The 18,700-nt window shown below is 37.6% G+C and overlaps 1 protein-coding gene across 1 annotated transcript in view; it reads right to left on the bottom strand.

The window, feature by feature from the left end:
• Positions 1-18,700, bottom strand: part of LOC307113846 (lipoxygenase homology domain-containing protein 1-like) — a gene marked incomplete at both ends in the record, with an annotated part of 141,267 nt that overhangs the window by 104,335 nt on the left and 18,232 nt on the right. Inside the window, 9 exon segments of the mRNA XM_079795806.1 lie at positions 1,206-1,335; positions 1,502-1,533; positions 1,640-1,716; positions 3,223-3,298; positions 5,563-5,641; positions 6,687-6,838; positions 12,501-12,633; positions 14,868-14,954; positions 17,070-17,233. Coding sequence (XP_079651932.1) covers positions 1,206-1,335; positions 1,502-1,533; positions 1,640-1,716; positions 3,223-3,298; positions 5,563-5,641; positions 6,687-6,838; positions 12,501-12,633; positions 14,868-14,954; positions 17,070-17,233 — 930 coding nt within the window.

Raw genomic sequence — 18,700 nt, 5'->3', positions numbered from 1 at the left:
TTGAGCTTAGTCAACATGTAACAAATGAAGCAGAATTACGGTAGTTATTGAGTGATCTAGGTTCCCTAAATCCCAATTTTTAACATGGAATTATTTACATATTTGCTTTACTTATTCACCTTTTATGTGTATATTCATCTACAGTTAACAAGTACAATGAATAAATTCTATCTTTATATATTTTTATTGATTTCAGAGAGGAAGGGAGAGGGAGAGAGAAATTGAAACATCAATGATGAGAGAGAATCATTGATTAGCTGCCTCTTGCATGCCCCCTACTGGGGATCGAGCCTGCAACCCGGACATGTACCCTTGACTGGAATCGAACCTGGAATCCTTCAGTCTTCAGGCTGACACTCTATCCACTGAGCCAAACTAGCTAGGGCTACCTTTATATTTTTATTTCAATTAATTCATTGGCAAAAGCTTTTAGTTAAGAATTAGGTCTGATGAAGAGATTAATTCTACTATTCCAAAATTTAAAAGGATTTCACTGTATATTGAAATTCTCCTATATTAATTTAAAGTCATATTTCCAAAAGTGAAGGACATGCATATTAGTTCAACAAATCACTCCAAATGGAAGGCTTTCTGCCTAATTAAGCTCTAACTTATTTTTGTCTCCTTAATAAAATTCATCTTAATGGCTAAAAATTAAGGATCTTCATAAAATTAAATCATGTTGATGCATATTTCTAGATAATCCTGGACATTATAAGGTGTGGGATGTTATTAAATTTTGTCTTCCTCATTACATTTTGAATCTCTGGAATTCAGAATAATGTCTTAGTTATTTCTGTGTCCCTCAAATTATTTAAAATAATGTTTTGAACAGGATAGGCACTCAGTATTGAGTAGAACCAACTTAATTCCTTAAATGGCCACACTGTGTAAGAGCTACACTGTGGCTTTCTATGAACAATTATAATGTTAATTTCCTACATTTTAATCTTCAATTTAGTAATATCAAATATGGTTTTCATGGTGCAGTGTTCTGGTCAATGACATTTTCTGCCCAGATTTAAAGCCTGTCACCTATTGATCATTTGTATTAATGCAGATAGTGAATTATTTAAATGACCCAATACTGGTCTAAAGACATCTGAAAAAGAAGCAAAACTGTAAATTAAACCAGGTCTAGAAATCTGCCTTTTTCCAGCTCCCAAAACTGCCACAGCACCACATGCTTTGCCCAGTGATTTTACCATATTTGTCTGTCTTCTCTCCAACTGCATCAACTATGCCATCTGGATGCAGACGGACAAACCCTCCAGTAAGCTTGTTGTAGAATTGAAGAGTATTTCCCTTCATAAATTTCCACCTTTCTGCAGCCCACTAAATAAGAAAACAAAACAAAAAATATCAATATGAAAAGACAAAGAGAAGAAAATGACTAAGAAATACCCCTTACTAAACATCATGTACTGTTTTCTTTTAACACATCAAATAGGTATTTGAACACTCTACCAAATAATGTTTAAAGCCAAAAGTAAAATCTTACTGTTTCCTTTCTATTGCGTTCTAGCTTCTGCCCTGAGGATATAAAGGGAAGAGAGGGCCATTAATTTCTGCAATGCCATGCTTTCCTCAATCATCAGACAATAGAGTTCTTCAAGAAATGTGTGTACATGACACTCACTTGCAGAGATGATATTGTTATCCCTGGCATACAGTTCTCTGACAATTTTACCATCATCTTCCCCTTGATCCAGCCATCTGTGGAAAGAAAGTGTACCTAGTATATTCTGGCTTTATATTTACACTAACCACGGGCAATTATCTAGCCCAGTCAGAAATAATGGATAATGGACACTGCAAAAAGCCATAGGTATCTGGTTGGTAAAAGCGGAGTGGAAAATGGAAAAGGAATGCTTAAAATGACTAGGAGAGTGCTGGGGAAGTAGGAGAAGCTACTAGCAGATAAGGGTGAAATGTGTTTCCCTAATCCACAGGTGCATTATTCAATCAGACTGTCCAGGTCATACATTTTACATCCCCTGGACCAATTATTTTATCCTGTTCTCTGGCCACCAATTAGAGTACAAACCATATCAGTTATTTTATAAATGGCTGTTACTGGTTCCGTGGGAAAAGAGACAGGAAAATGTCAAAAGAAAGAGCAAATCTATCATCACTACTGGGAAAATAACCCAAATATCAAGGCCTGATGACAGTGGGTCAGCATGTTATCCTATATAATAAAACGCTAATATGCAAATAAACCGAATGGTGGAACAACCGAACAACCAGTCACTATGATTTGTGCTGACCACCAGGGAGTGTGTGCAGAACATGGCAGGCACTGGCCATGGCGGGATGGGGGAGCAGGTGAGGAGGGGCACCAGACCAAGGCGGGGTGCCGGTCACTGTCATTGGGGCGAGCCTCTGGTGGTTACTGAAAATTCTTTGCTTCCGTGCACCGCGGTCCCACTCAGCAATTGCACCTGCTGCCAGCGCCGGTCCCGCTTGCATCTGCTGCCAGCGCTGGAGATGCTGCTCACACCCACTGCCAGCACTGGCCCCGCTCGCACTGCTGCCGGTCCCGATCACCCCTGAGGACTTCTCCACCTCCTCCTGCTCCTGAGGGTTGATTGGGGCAGCAGCCACTGCTCGCACCGGCTGACGGTGCTGGCCCCAATCACTCCGCGCCATCAGCAGGTGAAAGCGGGGCTGGCCCCATCAGCGTGTGGGAGCAGCGGCAGTGGGAGTGGGGCTGCCGGCAGACAGGGGACCAGGGGCCGCAGTGGGAGGGGCCAGGCAGGGGCATGGAGGATGGGCCGAGGCCTGCCCCTGTGCCTACCACAGCCTCACGGCTCATAGTTTCCTTCAAGGTGCACAAATTCGTGTACTGGGCCCCTAGCTTTTGTATAAAAAGCCACATACAACATTTATTTTATACATCTATTTTTGAACCTAATTTGGGATCTAATCCAATGGGAGTAAGTTTTCTTTATAGACTTTCATTCTCCTTACTAGGGAGAAATTTTATTTTTAAAATCTATCTTAATTTCCCAAGAAATATTTAAATTTATATCATCAGGAATAATGATAAACATAATGAATATCTTTCTACATAGAAGAAATAATACCTAATATTAATGTTCAAAAAAGTTACCCAACAAAGCACTATTAACCAGAAATAATTGAATAAATTATCCATTTCTCCAGAACTTGGAACTAATGTGAAATGAATTTAGTCAATGTAAAAGCACATCTACAAACCTGTGGCAGAAGAAAGCATATTCATGATTGGTTGTGGGATCCTTGATTACAACATCATCAAGAAACCAGCCATTTCCTAAACACAAATTTAAAAAAAAAAAAAAGTGATGTATGTATGGTCCAGGTTTTACTTGAAGTTTTGAGAAAGAGGTTCTAGTTTATAAAGGCCTTGGGCACCTTTAAGTTTTCATACTTCAAATAAAGCAAGACATAAGAGAAGTAAGCTCGAAGAAGCATTTAAAACTATTTCTTATACATGTAACAAAATCACAGTATATTTTAAGGCCTCGTGTTTTGTTACCTACTTCAATATGTTTTTCCTAACAGTTAAAAATAGAACAATTCTGCAATTGCTGTTGATTTCATAAACTGCATTTATAATCCCGGACCTGGAATCTCCCAAAGAATACATATCTGAACTATTTCCAAAATACGTTTGTGGACGAAAAGGGGCCACATGCTAACCTGGCTAGCTCAGGGAAGGCCTGTGTGGTGGCCTTGCAAACCCAGAGACCTAAAGTAACCACAACAGATAGTCTGAAATTAAAACTTTTTAACTAAAAGCAAATCATGGCTCATAGTCATGTCCTAGACCAACATCTTCCCCGACAAAGGTCAATCATTACCTTAACTGAGCCTATCTATTGTCTTTCTGAATCTATGATAACATATCTTTGGAATGTCAAAGTAATTTTCCTTTTTCCTGACCCCTCAACGCACAGGCACTGCTCTGCAAAGATCACAAATACCCTTCAGTTAATTGTTAACTGTTAACTATCCTGTACCCACCTATGCAAAAGAAGCATGTATCTATCATTTTACTTTTTATCCAGTCCCAGAGGCTTCCCCACTTTGCTTTCTCCAATCTCCCTAATCTATCACCAATGGAATTCATGTAACCCACAAGCATTTCATCTTTGGATTGTAATGTATAAAATAAGGGGCAAAACTGCCATTTTCCAGAGCATTCTCTCAATTTGTTGAGATTTTGCTTCCTGGCAATTGTCGACAGTTTGGCTCAAATAAACTCGCAAAAAAATCTTCACAGGTTTGAATGAATAATTCTTATGTTGACAAAACTTTTGACCCTTTCTGAGACAAAACTCTCAGTGAAGTGGGAATAGAGAGATCATATCTCAACATAATAAAGACCATATATGGAAAAACCTACAGCCAACATCATACTCAATGGGCAAAAACTAATACATTTCCCTTAAGGACAGGAACATCACTCTTATTCAACATAGTACTGGCAGTCTTAGCCACAGCCATCAGACAAGAAGAAAAAATAACAGGCATACAAATTGAAAGGAGGAAGTAAAACTGTCACTATTTGCAGATGACATGATTTTGTACATAGAAAACCCTAAAGACTACACCATGTGGGCTCTTCTTCCTGTCTCTGCTGCTCTGGTTTTGGGATCCCTGAGTGGAGTTGAGACCCCACACTCCCGAAAGGAGGGATCTTTGCAGCGGATGTCACAGGGGCTGAGGCCTGCCACAGCTTTTCGAGGGGTGCTGCCCCTTTCGGAGACTCCCCTTCTCTTACCAGTCTCTACATGGTTTCTTCAGTGCTCCTTACATATAATATGACCCATCAGCTGCACTTCACCTGGTTTTTCAAGTTGATTGCGAAGTATTTTAGCTGTAAATCTGGTCCCTGGCTGGGAGGAAGGACCCTCAGCCTCCGGCTACGCTGCAGACATTCTGGGGACTCTGAGAACTTTGTGCTTAACATTTTGAAAATTACACATTGATACTTTTAAGAAGTTTATTTTTTATCATTTTTGTGGTATAGGCACATTAATATTCTTGTCTTTTGTTAAAGGATTTTGTCTATCTTATGGTTATTTCATACACTAGAAGAAAATGATTGCATTGGGAAGAAGTGGGTCACCCCTCAGCACTGATGGGAAAACTGAGGAAGAAGCACACACAAATGGCAGCAGAAAATACAGCTGGCACCTTGCTGCCAGGACAGTCTCCCTAATGTGCCACGCTTGGTACGAGAGCTTGTACTTCATGGACTATCCTGCGACTGTCTCCACCAGTAGCATGCTGAGATGTTTCCCCTGCCACAGCATCTCATCCCAAATTCCCCCAATATTTATGCATCACTTTTCCTAGCATTCTAGGCAGAACAGCTACTTAGTCAAGCCTATGTTATTTCAATGAAAACTATATACACTTTAAATTTAAAGATTATCTGGGGACACCATTTTAATTTCAGACGGTCAATACTTAAGCATCAGCCTATTAAAAGTTTTCTATAATTATTCTCTAAATTTGTACAGAGTTTCATATGAATATAATGGAAGCAGGCCTATGGAAGATTCTTACCTGGGCCAAGCCCATCATGTCCTATGACAATTTTGTACAAGTCCCCAAGGTGCACAGCCTCTAGGGAGAAGGTGTCAGTCTGCAATAAATCAAACAAGTATAGTTAGATCTAGACTATGAGTCTGATTTCTAACAAGAGTATAAATTTAGATAGAGTAAAAATTATGAAAAGAATTAGGTTCATTCAGTAAATATTCAAATATGTTTAAAGTAAAAGTAAAACAATAATATTAATTTATAGAACATAATAACCAGTTTTCTAATATACCTAACTCCTTTTCACTACCAACTTTTCATTACAAAAGCATAAATTGGGTCTCCCTACAAACATAGTTTTCAAAGCACATTGAGATTGGTAGGAGGGGTGGAGGTGCGGACCAGGCTGGTCCGACATCCACCTGTGCTGTTTTTCTCATCAGGAGGGAGATCGTCTCTGTGGAGGCCACCTGTGAGGAGCAAGGGGTCCCAGCCCCACAATACACCCCAAGCCCAGGATCCCAGAGCTGGGAAGAGAAGCCCCTGTGTCTACTGACTGTAAAAAGTCACTAGCTGTTCTCTGGGATTCTTCCCCTCTTTTGTCTCTTTGCTGCACTAGAACTTACTTCAGGATCACTGAGCCTCTGTCTCACTAAAAACCTATCCAATGATGTTTGGTTTTGCCTACATTTTAACATTTGCCTGAAGTGAAACACTGCATTGTCACTGAACAGATTTATCACACAGTTTTCTAGTACTTTGTCAGGGTGATATTTCTCAATAAATATTCATGGCACAATTTCCTGAGATAACAACACGAGGTTTTGCAGTAAACTGACTCGTACTCATGCATTCTCTCCTTTGTTTGTCCTCTGAGAGACACGTGATTGATCATACAGGTATGAATATGAAAGGGTTGCTGGGTCAAGAACCAAAGTCTTATTGGACATATGAGACATTTTTTCCATAAACAACTTGGTCGAGAACCAAATCGTTCAAGATGGGAGACATTTGAGAACTGAGGTTTGACTGCATACTTAACACTACTGAACTGTACACTTACAATAGTTAAGATGGTACATCTTATTTTATGTGTTCTTACCAGAATTTTTTTTTTTAAATCAGACAAAGGACTTTTCATCACTTACTTGTCCTCTTAAAAAACTGATGGAGCTCTTCGATCGAAATAGTTGTCTGGATCCTGTATCTCCCTTTTTCCCATAGATGGATATGTAGACATTTGCTACTGTCCCAGAATTCCAAAGCTCACCCGTTGCCACATGCACTTCATAGACTGTCACTGACAACAAAAGAAAAATAAGCTTCTTATGCCAAGCATTACTTTTATGATAGAAAAATTATAATATATATACATATATATGATCAAGAGTTCCAGTTTCAGGTAAGATGGAGTGGCACACTCCACCCAGTCTCTCCCATTGAATACAGCTATAAAATCTTGACAGAATGCATGGAACAGCTATAAGAAGACATTGAAAAATAAAGAGTAGCAGGAAGATTGGAGAAGAAGACCAGTATTTAAAGTACCAACATGTGGCAGTGATTTTACCTTTTTTTTTTTTTCTTTTTCACCCCCTGTTATCTCCCACCTGGGACTCAATGTTCCAGGAACCTGGAAGTAGGCACAGGAGCTCAGTAGAAGCCTTCTTGCTCTGACTCAAGAAACAGGAAGTGGAACACCTAACATATTGAGAAGGTACAGATATTCTACCATCATTTTCTCTTTAATTTCTCCACTCTCTCACATTCCATTGTCTGGACAGAGAAGCACACAGGACCCAACCCTTTAAGGGAAAAGAACTTTACTTCAATGAAGAAGAGCTGGGCTTCAATAGGGTGGGGCCAATATCCATTGCTTTCTTTCCTCTCTCTGTCCTACTATTGCTTAGCCCTGGACACAGGAAGACTGAAGAAGTGTACAGGAAAACAGAAAAGCTAAAGCACCAATCTGATCCTATTCAGCATACCAAAGACTTTGAGATCTAAACAAACAAATAAACCTCCATCCAGGCCCCAGATTCATCACTGAATGGTACACAGATCTAAATAGCACCACAAGGCTTTCAAAACTGGACTGACATTGGAACCACAGCCCACAGATGACAGGTTAGAAAATGTGACCTGAAACCAACCAGCAGTCGACTGCCTGTTAAAACAAAAAGAGAAACATTCTCCATAGAATTTAAATAACATCCAGTGTCTCAAATCATAATATGCAAAATGTTCAGGATATAATTCAAACTTACTCAGCATATGAAAGAAAAATCACAACTCACCTGGGAAAAGACAATGAAGAGACACCAAATTCAAGATGACAACAATATTGAAATTATCTGAAAAAGACTTTAGAGCAGACGGCCTCAAACTACGGCCCGCGGGCCACATGCGGGTGTTTTTGCCATTTTGTTTTTTTACTTCAAAATAAGATATGTGCAGTGTGCATAGGAATTTGTTCATAGTTTTTTTTTTAAACTATAGTTCGGCCCTCCAACGGTCTGAGGGACAGTGACCTGGCCCCCTGTTTTAAAAGTTTGAGGACCCCTGCTTTAGAGCAACTATTATGATACAAATGCTACTGAAAACAATCATAAACACTTTTAAAATCAATGGGGGAAAATAAAATCTTAAAATAGAAAACTTAATGAAGAAACAAATGGAAATTTTAGACATGAAGAAAGCAAATTTTAAGACTTACTGAATAGGGTCAAAAGAAGAATAGAGAGGACAGAAGAACTTAAAGATAAACAGAAATCTAACAGAAAACATTCCTTTAAAAATGAATGAAGCCTCAGGGGGCTGTGGAAAGTAAGAAAAAGTTTAATATTCACATCATGCACTATCTGGAGAAGAGAAGTATGAAGCTCAAAAACTATTTGAAAAAGTAATGGCTAAAAATTTTCCAAATTTGGCAAAAGATATATACCCAAGAGATTCAGTAAACCCTAAATACAGTGAATCCAAGTCAATCCATGTCTGGTAACATTATAATAAAACTGCTGAAAACATAAGACAAACAAAAAAATTTTAAATAGCCAGAGAAAATGGTACATTACTATAAAGGAATAATGATTCTAATGAGAATAGATTTCTCATCAGAAACCACAGATGCACAAAAGAAGTGGCACAATATTGTTAATGGGCTGAAAGCAAAGAACTATCAACACAGAATTCTATGTCCATCAAAAATATTCTTAGGCCCTAGCCAGGTGGCTTAGTTGGTTGGAGCACCATCCTGTACAGCAAATTCCCGGTCAGGAAACATACCTGGGTTGCAGGTTTAATCCTCAGTCAAGGAGCATATGAAAGGCTCATCGATGTTTCTCTCTCTCGCTCTCAAAATCAATAAAAACATATCTTTGGATGAGGCATACACACACACACACACACACACACATACATACATATATATATATTCCCTTCAAGAATGAAGGTAGCATAAAGACATTCTTACATTAATGAAAATTAAGAGAATTTCTTGCCATAAGACCTGCTCTAAAAGAATTGTTAAAGGAAAGTCTTCAGAGAGAAGGCAAATGATGCCAAAAGGAAACCTGGAACATCAAGAATAAAGGGAGAGCAAATAAAAATGAGCCTGCATAGAAACAAATTGAATAAACATAAAACTGAGATTGTAGTTACCAGAGGGGTGGAGGAATTGGATAAAGGCGATCAAAAGGTACAAACTTCCAGTTATAAGATAAATAAATTCTGTAGATATAATGTACATGATTATTATAATTAATAGTGTTGTATGATATACTAGTATTTGGAAGTTGCTAAGAGAGTAAATCCTAAAAGTTCTCATCACAAGGAAAAAAAGTTTCTTTTTTTTTGTATCTATGATATGATGGTTATTCACTAAACTTGCAGCAATCACTTTGCTATAGGTCAAGTCATTATGCTGACCACCTTAAATTCATACAGTGCTTTATGTCAATTATGTCTCAATAAAACTGAAAGAAAAAAGTGAAGGGGAGTCTTCCTAATTAACTGATATATTCACCCAGGGGTCAATTATGCAAATTGAAATGCAAAATAGTTGTTTCAATAAAATAGCTTTCATGGGACCTCAGCAAGATACTGAAATAGGAAGCCCCAGTCCTGTTTTCTTAGGCACCAACTTAACAAAACATTAACAAATTGCCTTAGTAAAAACTCCAGAAACTATAAGAGGTTCCCCTACCCAGGCAAGCCCAAAGCCAAAAAGACTGCATCAAAGCCTCTAAGAAAATTCATGGCATTGTATATGCCTACACCCCGCCTCCCCAGCACACCACAATGCAAATGGGAGAAAATGCCCAAACCTAGCTTCTCATTGGGGAAATAATGAGAAAAGTGAAACATATGGCCAACATTCTGGCTTTTCAAGAGTCTATCTGAACAACTGGTTTCTGTCTTACCTAAATCAAAACACTGACAGGAATGGGCCCAGGGTGAGCACCAGAGAGACTGCGGAACTGCCTACATACATCCAGGGAAGCTCCTGAGTGAAAACACATAAACCTTTTCAAGAAGGAGACCATATGCATAATCAAAGAGGAAGCAAAGCTAGAAAAGGATAGAGGGGTCTGCAGAATCCCTAGTGGGGCTAATTAGTGAAGATCTTCCTATATATGAAGTTGTCCACAAAGACTAGACAGGTAGTTGTTTTTTCAAATGCCCAAATTGAAACAAAAAAATCACAGACAGAGCAAATAAAAGAGAAATATAGCCCAAACAAAATAACACATTAAATCTTAAGAAACCAACCACAAAGCAATGGAGGTCTATGAATACCTAACAATGAGTTCAAATAACAATCTTAAAGGTGAACAATGAATTAAAAGAGAACATAGACATCTAAAGGACACCAGAAACACTATGTACAAACAAAAGGAAAATGTCAAAAAAGATATAGAAACTGTGAAGAAGTAAGGACACAGGGCAACCTGTGGCACGCAGGTGAGCCCAGGGAGTCACACTTATGGTAGCAGAGTCTTAGTGGCAGAAACTGCCACAGGAACCATTGCTGGGGTAGAAAAATCTGAACTGTAATTAACAACTGTTGGAGGCTCATTGCAGAAAAGTCCGAGTGTTTAAAACTCCAGAGGCAACCAATTATACTTTTGTGAGTTTTGTCTCCAGGAGCCCAACTGGATTCTGACAGTAAATATCAGAGAAAATTTTCCTCCTGTTTCTTTCCTCAGGAAGAGGAGAAAGGGGAGCAATCTGACATACACCAGACCATTCTGTTCTTAATAAGGCCTGTCCTCAGGAAAAATGAGTTCTTTATTATAATGTGTTAATTACAATTAAAAACAAATTTAAAAAATACTTTGCACAGCCTGAGAGAGCCCACTTTTGCCCTGGTTTTCTTAGCAACCCTTATTGTCTTCAGGAAAATAATTCCATAATTAAAACATATTTTTCAGGTTAACCAGGCAAACACTTTTAGACTTCTTTTTACCTTAAATGACAAATACTATTATACTTCTTTATAGACTCAAAAAATATACAATATAGGGAAAAAAGACACTAATTCAGCCTTTCCTTACTCTATGTACAATGACATCATTTCATACACAGCACCAATCTCTGCAAGAATTTTGGGCAAAAAATATGGCTGTCAGCCATCATTTGCTATATCTACCACTGACCTAGATAACTAAAGGCCTACCAAATTTATAAATAGCACATGAGATGATATAGATAGCACATGAGAGACACCACGTGAGAGGTTTCTCCAAGCCAAGAGGAAAAACTGAAAGTAATTTTTTTTTTATTAATCAACCATTATACCAAGTACTATAGTGAAGGCGATGGAAATCAGTAAGTATTCGTAGAATATGCCTTCTTTTGAGCAGAATTATACAATTAAAATGAAACAGAGAAGCAAAAAGTAACCTCTGCATCATTACTAACAGTGGGTAGGAATAGGGAACCTAGCAAGTGTCTCTTAGGGAAGAGAATGGGCTTAGAAAGGATGTTGAGAAGAATACTTAGGAGTGGTGAGAACAGTGCTCATACATAGCCTTCACTTTTTAGCAACTGGAACTATTCACATCACTTCAAAAATATTTTGACTTCAGAAACTTAACAAAGAGTTTAATGCACCTTATTTAAAAACCACAAAGGTATCATCAGTCTCTGCAAATGTTTTACCAACCTGTGTTCCCTAAAAAAGATACCCAAGTTATGTACCTAAGCATAACATTAGATCTGTGGCATTGTGTAGCTCTTGCTAATCTTCACATAATATTTATTATCATTTCTTTCTTTAGAAAACTAAGGTATCACATTTTCAGTAGAAAATATTCTAGATTGGAGAAAAATCTATTTTTTTCGATTTCCCATTTAATAATTCTCATTTACCCTTTTCCTATTCTTTTCCAAATCAGAGGCCAGCAAACACAACAACAAATAGCTGCTATAGACAATCACCCTGAATCCTTGTGGCAGCTGAGCAGTGATAGTTCCACCCTGAGCAAAGCCTACTTCTCAGCCACAGATACACAAGGCTTGAACACACCTTTGCCTTTGATCAAATGCTTACAAAGACATTGAGCAGTTCTGTTTTCATTTCCTAATCAAATAGATAAATTTTCAAAAGTAAGGCAGAGCCTGGTGGGAAAAGCATATATTGAGTTGCATTTCTTAGTCCTGGAGTAAATTCATTGGGCATCCAATTTCTCATGACCCTTTCAGAATTCATTTTCTTGTTTTGATTAAGAGGCATTTCAGCTGACCTTCCTACAGGTTTAACTGTTGATAAGAAACATATTTCTGACTGCCACTATATGAAACAACTAAAAAAATACCACTAGCAGAGATAAGAAATTAGCAATTCCTTATTCATTCATTCATTTATTCATTTACTCAAAATGTATTTATCAAGTCCCCTGTCCTTCAGCAGTTAGGGAAACAAGTTTTTTTTGTGCTACCTGGAGTTGGATTTTTCCTACCTGGAAGAGTGGGTTGTCCTCTGTTTAAAACAGGAAATTCTCGACAGATTTCCCCATCCTCTTGATCTCGTGCCAGCCATCGTTGTACAGGTATATAAAACTTTTTTCCAGAATTCATGTCCCACAACTGTATCTACAAAAACAACAATAGTACTTGTAAAAATATTTAAGAATACTTTTTTATTTTAAAGTGATTTTTATAAAATATTAGCATGAGCTCAGATTTTATGCACTACAGACTCGAACTGGTAGTTATTTCACTGGCGTCTTAGCAATGAATGAAATTCAAGCAATAATTATTTACTTGAGCACCTATTATACCGTACTATATCTAATCATTTATGCTGTAGTTAAACAAAGATGTTAATAAATGTCCAAAATCATAAAAAAATAGAAATTATGTTTTCTAATTCTAAAATCTAGCATTTCATAGTAGGGTACTATTATTGTAGTTGTTATCTGTTAAATTAATCTTTAAAACGTCTTAAATCAGAGATTTTCAACTTAATGTGTTTAAGAAATCATGTTATAAAGGTAGATTTTCAAGACCTAAACTTACTAATTCTGTGGGTCTTGGTAAGGTACAGAAATTTACATTAATAAATTCACGTGAGGTGTGATTATGGTGTAATCATACTTTTAGAAAGGCTCTCGAAGAGCCACACAGAATTACCATTGGCTTGCAAAGCTGCTACCGCTGCCACTAGTATTTGATTTGATTATTTTAATTAAATCTTAAGAAGATTATTTGAGAAATACACAAAATAAATCACCAATGGAAACTTTTTATTTTGCACTCTTCCTTAACTAAACTTGAAGGAATCAAGATTAAGGTCCTAAGAGCAATGTGAATATTTTATGTGCTGTGAAAATATTGTATCATTATTGCTATAATGGACTATCTTTTCATTCAAGTCCCTTCAAGTTAGAAAGACAAGTTGGCTTACTTAAAATTTTAAATTTCAAACTTCTAAACTGTATTATAAGCATTGAACAGAAAATTCCCAGCCAATTATCTAGCATCTTAATTTGAAATAATGAGGAAATTATATACAAGTTTTACACACTCAGAATAAAACTTTGAATCAAGAATATCTTTCTTCTTTATTGGTACTCAAAGACAGGTGAGGTCAACCTCAGGCAAACAAGTTACCTTGCAGTGAGAAAGAACTTGCCATAGAGAGAAAGACAATAGGAATTTTCAGCCTGATTTTTTTGACTTTCCTCTGCGATATTATACAAACTTTTTCAGATAATGTAACTATTGTATTAGCATTTCAGCTTCAAAATGGATATAATATTGTTTATTGGTTATAAATCAAATGAGATGGCAGGGGGATTAATGGTCATTTTCATAAGTTAGTTTATTAGGAGAGAAAATAGAAAGATATTATTATATATGGTCACATTAATTTAAATATCATCCTTTAAAAGCTCTATATAGTATAAAAGAGAGAATTATTTTATATTGAAGCCAGGCAGTAATTTTGAATTTTGAAATCAAATTTCAAGCCTCTGTATTTTCTTTTATGAGTTCCTATTTTTTTCATTCTGCCTCAAGATTTTTCATGACTTGATGCAAAGAAGATGGCATTATTAACAACTATATATTTCCACTAATAGATTAAAAAATATGTTTATCTTACATAAATTTTTCATTGATTTTCTCACATTATAAAACTATTAAATAAGTTTGCCAAGAATATCAGGAGTTTGACTAGATGTTCTTTGCATTTTAAGAACTTGTTTAGTTAAAGATCATTTGTTTTTGAAATGACAAGAGATGGAAATACACCATATATAAAAATGAATGACAAGCTGTATGATTTCCAGTTCTCAAGATTTGCATTTATTGGCAATCATGCTAATAAATAAAATTTTTAAAGTAAAATGTAAACAGGTTTTTTGTGTTTTCTGTGGGGACTTTTGCTCTTAAGAGTATTCAGGGGGCATTATCTTGGTTAACATGAGCAGACTAAATTTGAGAGCTGGAAGTCAAGGTCTAACAGATTATTATTTCATCGACACTAATGTTCTATTTTTACAACTGTACTGAAGCAGATAACATCCACCTAGTTACTAATGCAACAATGTCAAGAAGCAGTGTTATTCCAGAGTCCCAAGTATTTTCTTCTCTTTCCAAAGAAATGAGAGGATTTATTAGTTGAGGTGCTTCCCTTAATTAATTAGGGATTAAATTACTAACAAGGGCACGTGATACTACCACCTTAAGGATTACATTGACTAAAAAGGTCCAGGTTTGACTCCATCAACTCATGATAGGCATGAAATGCTCCCTTTAGTTTTGATTCCTGAATAGAATTTGCAAAGTCTTTGAAAAGGACAGGAGTGTTGGTATGTCTTTACCTGTTTACAGTGCCAAGAAGGGGAGATTCCAGAGTTTGTATGACCAATACGAATTTTAAAGAGTGTACCAATGTCTCCAACCATGATCTACAAAGTAATCATGAGAAAATCTTTCAATGCAATTTCACAAAACCCCATTAAAAACAGCTAATCTTAGGACATTATATATTGATAAAGGGGTCAATCCATCAAAAAGATATCTACACTAATAAAAGAGAAATATGTAAATTGACCATACCTCTGTGACGCCACCAGACAATCAGGAGGGAATATGCAAATTAGCAGGACAAATATGGCACAGCCCTGCCCCCTAGCCACTCCAGGCGCAGAGCGGCTGGGAGGAGCAGGACGCCTGCTAGAGAAGGAGGGCGGGGGACAGAGGGAGCTACAGGAGCAGCGCTCTGGCCAGAGTAAAGCTAAGACTGCAGACTCCAGCCGGAGTCAGTGAGAAGCCTGCAGACTCCGGCCAGAGTCAGCAAAAACTCTGGTCGGAGGGAAGGCAGAAGGCAGCGGCCAGAGCGAAGGCCTGGGTCCCAGGTGCTGGAGGGAAACTGGTGCTAGCAGCCAGGTGAAGGAAGGCCTATTGCACGAATCTTGGTGCAACGGGCCTCTAGTAAGAATTATAAGCATGTATGAACCTAATGACAGAGCATCAAAATGTATGAGGCAAAAATTGACCGAACTGAATGGAGAAATTATCTACAATTATAGTCAGAGACTTCAGTATCCCACTTTGAATAATGGATAGAACTAGACAGGAGATCAATAAGGAAAAAGAGGACTTGAACAACATCAACTAAGTCTAACAGACATGTATAGAACATTCCACTCAACAGCAGAATATAGTTTCTCAAGTGTACATGCAACATTCTCCAGATAAACTGTATGTTATGTCACAGGAACAAGTTTTGAAAATTAAAAATAACTGAAGTCATCTATCTTTTCTAATTACAATGGAATGAAACTAAAAATCAATAAAAAAAGAAAAACTGAAAAATACACACATACGGTGGAAATTAACATACTCTTAAGTGAGTGACCCATAAATCAAAAAGAAATGCAAGAGATATTTTTAAATACCTTGAGATAAATATTATTTTTTAAAAACATACAAAAACAGAGGGATTTCAATAAAAACATAACTCAGAGGGGAATTTTAGATGTAATTCCATAAAATTTTAATGTACTTTTTGAACCCTGAGAACAGACACCTACTAAGAAGGGCTGCTGGTGGATAACTGAGCTCAAATTTAAAAACAGTGCCTAGCAACCGCTTCTCCACAGGGGGTCTCTCATATAACCTGCACTTCAGGGTGAAATCTGCATTGAACTGCCTGACTCTGCATTAAACTGCCTGACTCTGCACTGACCTGCCTACCTGCATGCTGTTTCTGCCCTCTGAGCCAACTCTTATACAGGAGTTCCTGGAAACCTATTTTAACCAATAGGGCCAAGGCTTTCCCTATCCCATTATAGCTACATAGCTCCAACCAACTACAGCAGCTCTACTCTGACCAATCAGGGCAGTGTCTTTTGGACCAATCAAACTGTGAGAATTTGGAGTCCTCATTTGTATGAGGACAGACCAATCAAACACCAGGGGCAGGGACTTCTCTATCTCTACCCAGTTCAAAACAGTCTCTCTATGCATCCATTCATTCAACAGACATTATTAAATATATATAAAGTGCAAGGTGCTTGACTCATTTCAAGTCATGCCTTTCATACTAATCTTTCTGTCTTTAGTTTAACAAAATACTAGTCTCCCCTGCTACCTGGTTCTTTGATACCTGTTTCTCTTTGCTTCCTGTTTCTCCCTTGCTCTTGATCTCAATGTGTCTAGCTATGAACTAATAACTTGATGACAGCTTTTTTGCCCTCCTTTATTTGACAATTTTACCTTTCCCTTTTTGATCATGACTGAGAGTCCTGTCTGTTAAAGCCTTAGCCAGAAAGGCGTAAGCCCTTGCTCTCAACCACAAGTATAAAAACAATAAAGTATTTTTTGTTGTATTGCAGTTTTATTTGTGTTTAATCTGCTTAAGCATGATTGAGCAAAACTGCCATAAATTATTTTTGATTGATTGTCTACAGGACACATGTAGTCATAACGGAAAGTGCCAAATTCAATAGATTGCATTCATTCCAAAGTACTAACTGCATCAGTTATATTACCAAGTTTTACTTGATTTTATTACTTACAGTAAATATGTCTTCATGTCCATCCTGAAATTGAGCTCCATCTGTTCCGTAAAGATATATGGGGGCTGAGCTTCTCCGTTGTCCATATAGTATAATATAAACCTGTGAGCTGGTTCCTGCATTTGGCAAGTCACTCGTGGTTATGGAAACTTGCCAGTTACCACCTACAGCAGCACAAATAACACACAGCATTACAGCAACTTATAAAAATGGAAGACTCAGAACAGCCGGTCATCATAACCTAGGAGAGTTCAGGACAGACATAATTCACTCTTCTCCACCTCCTCTGGAAAAGTCTATAACACAGCGTTAGACTGTTGTTTAAATACTCAATAAAATTACTATGTCCTACAATATAACTCTGAGAATATTTCCTAAAGGATCATTAATAATAAGGTTAGAAGGAGACCATTATCCTGTAATTGTTAGTTGGTCATCCTGGATTCCAAGATACTCACTAATATAGCTTCTCTTAAGTTTTTGACAGCATTTTGACAAAATATCACCAATATTCTTAGCTCTGACATATAATTGTGCATTCAGAATTATACCTCTCAAGATCATTTGAGTTTAGATATTTATTTTCCAAATCAAAATAAAATATCCAATAATTTACATAATCATAAAACTTGGAATCAGAGATGTTAGAAGACCTTCGAGGAGTCATCTGTTACAATTTATTCACTTACTGTTTTAAGTACCCTTAATTAATATATAAAGTAACTGAGTTCAAAACATGTTAAGTAAATGTATCATCAACAAATAAAAACAGTGCTAGAGGGGAGAGGAGGCAAGATGCTGCAGTCTCAGGAAGTTCCTTCCGCTTGCACCCAGCACCAGAGTACACTTGTGGCTAAACTGCAGAAGATTCGACTTGAAAAATAGCTGATCTGAAATACTGTGAGTGGGCAGCCGGAGAAGATGGAGTCGGTGAAGCAAGAGGAAAGGTACAGCAGTGCAGGCCCTGGCCCCTGAGATAATGGGGTCTCAGCACCACACAGGGATCCCCAAAACAGAGCAGCAGAGAAGGGCCCACATAGCATCGGGCAGTGGGAATCAGTGTTGATTTGGTCCACGTGGGAGACTCAGACCATACTATCCTTCTGATCTGGACAACATGCAGTACAGGCCCACTCTCTGGTTTTAGCTTTAATGCCCTCAAACTAGTAGGCCAGCTGTCTGCAGATGTCTGCAGCTGTCTGCCGATTAGGCAGTCATTGTAGACACTATTCCTATCCCCACTCAAGAGCACACAAGGTTAAATCAGTCCTATCAAGACATTCCATATCACTCCACATGTCATATCAACCATATATACTTCATGTTAAACCAATTTATTGACCAGGTCAAGCCCTACATTATAATTATGTGTGGTGGACAGCCAAACAGGGCATATCCAGCTAAGATCAATTTTAGCCTCCTGAAGAAATAGAGCACCAGACTGAACCCCCATAATGCTATCCTACACCACACATTCTGGAAAGGAGAGAGACAAAGGTAAGTTCTATGAAACATATGACAGAGTTCAATGTGCACATTGGTGTATACTAATGGGTTAACGGGAAGAAAGTAAGCAAAAGCACAAAAGCACGTATCTAGAGAGTTTTCTGTTGGTCCAAGTCATTCTTTAC

Source organism: Cnephaeus nilssonii, assembly GCF_951640355.1.
Source record: "Cnephaeus nilssonii genome assembly, chromosome: 18".
Lineage (NCBI taxonomy): Eukaryota > Metazoa > Chordata > Mammalia > Chiroptera > Vespertilionidae > Cnephaeus > Cnephaeus nilssonii.
This window is presented reverse-complemented; position numbering and strand designations above follow the sequence as displayed.